The sequence below is a fragment of the Quercus lobata genome, chromosome 11 (assembly GCF_001633185.2).
Source record: "Quercus lobata isolate SW786 chromosome 11, ValleyOak3.0 Primary Assembly, whole genome shotgun sequence".
NCBI lineage: Eukaryota > Viridiplantae > Streptophyta > Magnoliopsida > Fagales > Fagaceae > Quercus > Quercus lobata.
The window spans coordinates 18,944,542-18,953,155 of record NC_044914.1 but is presented as its reverse complement, the minus strand read 5'-3'; the positions used below and the strand labels follow the sequence as shown (position 1 = coordinate 18,953,155).

Here is an 8,614-nt window from a genome sequence, read left to right as displayed (position 1 = left end):
TCATATATTTCTAGCACCCTTTGAAGAGAGGCACACTCCTTTAGAGAAGCTTTGCAAAAGATGAGGCTGTCATTTGCAAAGAATAAGTGAGAAAATTTTGGACTTCCTCTACAGATAGCTATGCCCTCCATATTCCCAGAGTTAACTGTAGCCTTGATTAGTGATGATAAGCCTTCTGCACAAAGAAGAAATAAATAAGATGACAAGGGATCTCCTTGATGGATACCCCTTGATGGAATAATGTGACCTCTAGGATTCCCATTAATCTTAATGGCATAGGTAACAGAAGTTATGCACTGCATAATAAGGTTTCTCCACCTCTCTGCAAACCCCAACTTTTCCATAATCTTCTCCAGACATATCCATTCCACTCTATCGTATGCCTTACTCATATCCAATTTAAGTGCCATCTCACCCTCCTTTCCCTCTCTTTTCTGGTTAATATGGTGCATGGATTCAAAATCTAACAAAATATTGTCAGTAATAAGCCTCCCCTGTACAAAAGCACTTTGGGTATCACTGATAATAGTAGGAAGGATTTTTTTAAGCCTATTTGCTATAGCTTTTGAAGCAAGTTTGTAAACAACATTACATAAGCTAATAGGCCTATAATTTGTGACTAGTTTAGGATCCTTAATTTTTGGGATAAGCACAATACGAGTTTCATTAAAGTTTGGAGGGACTATACCATGGTTGAGGAAGTCAAGCACTGTTTTTGTGACCACAACACCACTTGTACTCCAAAAGTGTTGGTAGAAGAGAGGAGGCATTCCATCTGGACCCGGGGCTTTGAAAGGGTACATTTGCTTCAGTGCTGCTCGAACCTCTACACCAGTGAAATCACGGGTTAACTCTTCATTCATTGCTAAGGAAACTTTTTGCTGGACTGCATTTAGTAACTCAGTGAAATCGATCGGATTGGTTGAAGAGAATAGATCATTGTAGTACTCCACTACAATTTCCTCCATCCTAGCATCATCCTCCTGCCAAACGTCGTTGGCATCCATTAGCCCCTCCATGAAATTTTTCTTATGTCTTGCTGATGCTTTGGCATGAAAGAAACTAGTGTTTCTATCACCCCCCTGAAACTAGTCAAGTCTTGACCTTTGCCTCCACATCGCATCTTCTTTTTCCAACCAGCAATTTAATTCAATTCTGGTACTCTTTAACTCACGGATTTGCTCTGTAGAAGCTGGTAGCAATTCTAGGCCTTCTAACCTTCTTTGTAAATTTGATATCTTCCTACCCACGTGCCCAAATTCTGATTTATTCCATGCAGACAAATCAACCCTGCACCTTTCCAAACATCTTTCTAGCACCCTATCCGTGGCTACCATTTCCTTCTCCACCCATGCTGCTTTGACTACTTCTTCACACCATCTATCTTTAAGCCACATGGATTCAAATCTGAACAGCTTCCTTGCTTTTCTTCTTCTTTGCCGGTGCACTAAATGGAGGCAGAGGAGAGAGTGGTTTGATGCAGAAGAAGAGAGGTGGTGGAGCTTTGCTGTAGGAAAAAGATCCATCCATTCCTGGGTTGCCAAGGCCCTATCCAACCTCTCCCTTATTTGTTCTCCATCTTTAAGTTGGTATATCCAGGTAAACCTAGGACCTACATAATCCACTTCTCTAAGACCACAATGGTTTATAGCTTCAACAAAAATCTCCATTTGTCTCCTAGGCCTCATACTTCCCCCCTTTCTTTTCAGAAAGACCAGTAATCTCGTTAAAATCCCCTATGACCACCCATGGTAGAGAGGACGTATTATTTAGCTGTTTTAGCTTTGCCCATGATTCCGGTCTTTTTGCTATCTTCGGGTTGCCATAGAATCCAGTAAGGTGCCACCATCCTACCTCAACTCCCCCATCCATCCATGCATCAATATGATCATCTGAGTATGTCTGCACATCTAGTTTAACCCCTTCCTTCCACAACATTGCTATTCCACCTCTACTGCCATTGCTTGGAACAATAAGGCCATGCTTCATTTTACATCTTTCCTTTACTTTCTTCATCTATTCTCTACTAGACTTTGTCTCCATTAAGAAGACTATTATGGGCTCTTCTTTATTAACCACATTTTCCAAGGCTTTAACTGTCCGGAGGTTCACAAGCCCCTGACAGTTCTAGTTGAGGAGACTCATTGGTCTCGGCGGGGTTGCCCAACAACCTCCGCCGCTTCTACAATATTACTTATCTCAGTCACCTTCTTCTTTTTTTCATGCAAGTTCACGTCAAATATGTCTCTATTAGAACTTTTAGGCTTTCTTTTAGTTTCGGCCCCAATACTCAATGGTGGATCCACCACAGTTGATGGGCTTTGTCTTGCTCGTCTCTTCCAAGACCCCTCACTTAAGCCCACTGTCTCTTTATCTATTTTGTCATTTCTAGGCCTCTCACTTATAACTTGGGCCTTACTTTTTGCTTCCCTTTGCTTGCACCCTTATTGGGCCTACTATTGTGTGTCACTCCTTTCAAGCCCGTACTAACCCAGCCCAAACTAAACTCAGCACCTGACATCATGGTATCCATATTTAACTCCAACATCACTCCATTTCGATCCTGCTCTTCATTCTTCCAATCCGGATTATCCTCTTTGATCTCAACGTCAACCAGATTTAAAGTGCTTTCCATCCGATTTGCCGTTTTTTCAGAAACTGCAGCCTTTAATTCTGGATTCCCAAGGCCGTTGCAGATAGCCTCATCAATTTCATTTAAAACATCCTCAAAATCCGGGATGTGCGTTCGTGATTCCTGTACATCCACTTCACACACACGTTCACCAACTCTCTTCTCTACTCCACCACCGTTCACCTCCATCGGCGTCACTGTCCCAGGTTCAGACGTCAAAGTTGCTGCCACTGAGATCGTACCATCAGTTCTTCCATAAGAAACCATCACCCCCTATCCCGATCTCACTTCTCTGGGACCCACTGATTGTGTCTTCATCCTTCGTGGTTGGTCGAAACCCTGCACCTCAATGACTGATCTTCTCACATGGTTGAACTACGGTGCTCTAATCCAAGGTCCGAATTGTTGCTCCTCAGTTCGTAGCGTACCCCTACTGTTTAGCCACAAGATGCAATCCTTGTCATCGTGTGAGACAAGTCCACACCAGTAGCATATATTAGGCAGTTGTTCATACATGAACACTGCCCAGCCTTCCCTAGAGTCATCCCATGATATTTTCCTCCCCCTACACAACGGTTTGGTTATGTCCACCTCTACTTTCACTCTCATGAAGTTTCCACCTTTCATCTCTCCTAGGTCCTTTGGCCAACTCACTACTCAAATGGTCTCCCCAATACTAAGTGCTACTTCCACCGTCAATAACTGAAAGGGAAGATTATGGATCTGAATCCAAAAAGTTGTCGACTTAAAGGCTAGATCCTGGACCTGTATTGACCCATCGTACCTCTGCACCACCATTAAATGCCTATCGAACGCCCAAGGTTGCCCCTGAACAACCTTTTCTGCATCTGCCTCCATCTCAAAATCAATCAACAGGATGTTATCTTTGCCCTCACAAACCTCAAAATTCCCTCTAGTTCTCCATAACGGTCGGAAGGTCTTTGCCACTGCCTCAACATTTACAATCCTCCGAGTAAAGAACTTCGCGGCCAAAACTGACCCTGTTTTCTTTTTTTCCTTTATAAGATCAACCTTTGCCTCCTTCTCCTCTGTTAGCGAGAGACTCCACCACCTATTAGTCAAGTCGTCCATACTGAAAAAAATATCCAAAAAGAATCAATGCACTCCAAACTAAGCAATATAAACTAATACCCTCCTAGTTTTGACGTTACTAGAGGGACCTCAGCATCCTCCACTGGGAGGGAAATGCACTACTACAGTGAGATAAGTGTAGACCACCCCCCACCGAGAACTTCTGATTGTAATACAAGTTTGATTACACTTTAGTAGTGGAAGAGTGTTATTATCTCTTTAGAAGAGATAATGTGAAAGAAACATTGAAAATCAATTGGAAAAGTACATTTATAGTGGCTAACGAATGTTTGGCAAGATTTTTCATTGACCGAGTGTCTACCAAATTTCTAACAAGAATTTTTGTCCAAAACTCTATATACACTTGATTGTCCAATTGCCTAACAAGATTATACAAATATTGCGGTTTTTGGCAGAATCTTTACCAAGAGTTCTAAACAATGGCATAGCTGGTAAGGGACCGAAGGGGCCTTGGGCCCCCTAAAATTTTTGAAAAAATTAAAATTTTTTTTTGGAAAATATCTTAAATAATTAATTAATTATTTTTAAAATAACCTCATCATTTTGGCCCCATCCCTGATAATAAACACATATATATTTAAAAAGTCTAGGGTTTATTTTTACACAACAATAAAAATTGAAAAGTCATAAACTTTGTTGATGTGCCACACCACCAAGTCTCTCACACAGTTACAAAACATTTTCCCTTACACAAGTGATTCTCTATCTCTCTGTCTCAATGCATGTTTGTCACTTTGCCTCACCTTTCTTTTTTACACAGGTCACTGTCGTGGGCTCCTCACTGTGCAAAGTGTAGTAGTTGCATCTAAGCCTCATAGCCGACCGGCTCTAAATACCCATTGCTTTTGAGAGCGTTTGGATTCGGCTGAAAAAAACTGCGTTTACGTTTTGTCTGCCCTTTTTTTTTTTTTTTTTTTTTTTTTTTTTTTTTTTTTTCACGCGTTTTGGAGCGTTTTGGGTGTTGCGGCTACTGTTCATGCACTGTTCAATGAACAGTAGCCGCAAATTTGACTTTTCAAATTTTTTGGACCAATCACAGCACATCGTGTACTGTTCACGGACCCACAAATTTCACTTTTCAGCAACTTTTTCATTAAAAATGGGTCCCACGATATTATTCACACATTTAAAAATTATTTCGCTACAGTATTTTTCAGTTTTCAGTTTTCAGTTTTCAGTTGTATCCAAATGGACCCTTTAACTCTTTGACTCCTTCCAGGTACTATTTATTTATTTTGTTGCTTTACTTTTCATTGTTTTTTTCTTTTCTTTATAATATATTATTTATTATTATAATAATCAATATATTATATAGGCGAAACTATACTATTGGTCCCTTAAGTTTACTCTGTGTGCACAATTGGTCCCTCAAGTTTCAAGTAAGCGCAATTAATCCCTCAAGTTTAAAAAATGAGTTGTACTAGTCTTTTTACTAACTGCTGTTAGTGGTGTTACTTACATGGCTAATGGAACAATGATTTGACATTTTTTAATTAATAAATTAAAATAATTAGTTGGCATATCAGATCAAATCTAATAAAGCAAACTAACCTAGGTTTAAATCAAATCTAAAATCACAATCCAGTTCCAAATAAAATCACATATGTTTGTGATTTTGAATTCACAAACGCACAATGGTGTGAGAGAGAAGGGGGAGACAAAGATTGAGGGACCCTAGCTGGCGGCGGCAATGTTGTATCCCTCTGCTAGAGCGGGCTAATCTCAGCCTAATTGACGCCAAGTAATTTTTTCACACTTTATCAAGCTCAAAGTCTTCAAACTGAGCTTCAATCCTAGTGAGTAGTGGCCAAGCTATAGGCTACGAGAATTCCATATCAAAAGTTGATGGCCAACCTCCCCCAAATGAAAAGCAATGCCTATCAGATGCAATGGAACATGGGCCATCCCTTTATCCTGTCGAGGAAAACACCTGACCCAAGGGAATGCTATATTATTAGGATTTCTTCCTGAGTTTTTGGTGAATGATGATCCATTGAAGAGAGGAGTGACATGGTTTTGGTGGCTATGCGAGCAAGAAGACATAAAACGTTGCCGACGGCAGCTAAGGTCCCTCAATCTTTGTCTCCCCCTTCTCTCTCGCGCTGTTGTGCGTTTGTGAATCCAAAATCACAAACATATGTGATTTTATTTGGAATTGGATTGTGATTTTAGATTTGATTTAAACTTGGGTTAGTTTGCTTTATTAGATTGGACTTGACATGGCAACTAATTATTTTAATTTATTAATTAAAAAATGCCACATCATTAAAAAAATGCCAAATCATTGTTCCGTTAGCCATTTAAATAACACCACTAACAGCAGTTAGTAAAAAAACTAATACAACTCATTTTTTAAACTTGAGGGACTAATATTGTAGTTTTGCCTATTATATATAGTATATACTACTATATTAAATTTTATTTAGTTGTTGTTTATTATTATTTTTTTATGCATTGACATTTGAATGATTGTTTGTCTTTTATTTAGCAATCTTTGAACTATTAGTATTTTTTTAGTATATTTTTTTTAAATCTCAGTCATTTTATTTAATGAGTGATAATTTAATTTGATAAATCTAGGTTCATGGGCAAGTTTAGGACTATTGACTCATTCTTCAAAACAAATGAAGACTGTAATTCAGAAAATAGTACACTTTTGGGTTCTAATGTTGAAGGGTCAACTATCAATGAGCATCCTTCCAAATCTCCAAGGATTGATCCTTAAAAACATCCTTCTAGACCGTCAGTGGTGGAAGTGGAACTTGAAGAAATTCATTTAAAATTTTCACTACTTAATTCATGAAGTTGATGTTAGAATTTTAAAATGAGATCCAAGAGAACACACTGAAATGTGTAACTATCCAGCCAATATACATCTATGAGAGACTGCAAAAGTGCCTCTTAAAAAAGAGATTTTTGGGTGCTTTGAAAGACACCTCTCTTTTTGGGTAAATGGTGTGGAGCCGCCACTTATTTTTGTATACAAAAAAATAAGAAAAAAAACTAAATACAAAATACATGACTGAATTGTTCCATTCTCATTAATTGAATAAAAAAAGGATACATGTTTGATAAATTGAGTATTACATGGCTTTGGGTCCTAGTTACAAACTGCCAAATAATTACATGGCTTTTTGTCCTAGTTACAATCTACCCATAAAAAAAAAAAAAAAGAAGATAAATCCTAGTTCTACCTATCCAAAGACACTAAATTCGAAGGCTAGGTTACGGAATGGGAAGGTGTTAGGCACCTATTCTGCCTAGACAAAGTCTGGTCTTCTAGACTCTTGTGACCAATGTACCCCTTTATGCATGATATGAATGATATGTTGCACACATGAACAAAACTAAATCACATAAGTTTATTTATGAATGCATCCTCTTCTTTATTAAAAATTCAGATCTGTGTTGTGATAAAAATTGATTTTGGTTTAGAAAAATGAGATTTGTTTTTTATGTGTAGAAAAAAAATAGTTTTTGGAGAGAAAAATCAGATCTGTATTTATTAAATAAATCAAAGTATTTTGGTTTTAAAAAATATCAGATCTATTTTTTAGAACTAAAAAATTTGGTTTTTTGGTGAAAGAAAAATCAGATCTGTCTTATGATAAAAAAAAAAAAAAAAAAAAAATCAGATTTGTATATTTAAAAAAAATCAGATTTGTTTTTATATGTGTAAAGAAAAATAAGAAAAAGATTTTTCGAGAAGAGGACTTTATTCATGAAATAAATCTATGCTATATGCACTAAACAAAACAAACACAACTATTCATGATCCCTTTTTTATTTCAAAATCTGCTATGCTAAAAAATTAGATCTACATCCAAAGAAAATGTAGATCAGTTTTTTAAATAAGAAAAATTCAGATTTGTATCTAAGGAAGATACAAACCAGTTTTTGATTGAGAAAAATCCAGATCTACATCTAATGAAGATGCAAATTAGTTTTTGATTTGAGAAAAATTCAGATCTACATCTAATGAAGATGCAAATCAATTTTTGATTTGAGAAAAATTTCAGATCTGCATCTAAGGAAAATGCACATCATTTTTTTTTGAGAAAAATTCAGATCTGGATCTAAGGAAGATGCAAATCAGTTTTTTGATTGAGAAAAATCCATATCTGCATCTAATGAAGATGCAAATCAGTTTTTTGATTAAGAAAAATCCAGATCTACATCTAAGGAAGATGCAAATCAGTTTTTTTATTGAGAAAAATCCAGATTTGCATCTAATGAAGATGCAAATTAGTTTTTTGATTAATAAAAGATATGATAACAAGCAGATTTTTTAAATAAAAAAATAGATCTCAACAATAAAAGCATCATAAACATGTTCTAATAAAGAAAATATTAACAGCATATGAGATGAACATTGGAAAATCAAACTAAACACATATTTATTCATGCATCACAAAATTAAAAGAAATAAAAGAAGAAGTAAAGAAAAGCTACCTCTTGCATGGACGTCCTCTTTTTTTCTCAAGAGAATATTTTAGGGTTCAAAAAAATTTATGCAATTGTCTTTGAAACCTAAAAATCCTTGCTTACAAAAAGGAAATTCTTAAGATTAAAGCCTCCATAATCTCTTTAACGTAAGAGAGAGAATATCATAAAGGGGAGTCAGAAATATGAGAAATTTGGGAGCGTGAAAAAGTGTGTTGAAATGTTGAAATCTGGGAGACTTGAAAAAATAGCTTAGACGATTAGAATATGAACCAGGATGCGTCCTTCTGCTAAAAAGTTGAAAATGATGTGTTTTAATGTCACCCAAAGACTGTCGGGCCAAAACCCTAATGTGTGCCATTCGACACTTTGAAAGTGCCGATCGGCACTCCAATGGCACTTTTGGATGCCAATTGCGCTTTCATG

The 8,614-nt window shown here is 36.8% G+C and overlaps 1 protein-coding gene across 1 annotated transcript; it reads right to left on the bottom strand.

The window, feature by feature from the left end:
* Nucleotides 1-1,088: 1,088 nt before the first annotated feature.
* LOC115966524 lies at nucleotides 1,089-1,670 on the bottom strand. The gene has a single exon (XM_031085743.1). It carries the CDS (start codon nucleotides 1,668-1,670, stop codon nucleotides 1,089-1,091), a length of 582 nt encoding a protein of 193 aa, XP_030941603.1.
* Between the last annotated feature and the right edge of the window lie 6,944 nt (nucleotides 1,671-8,614).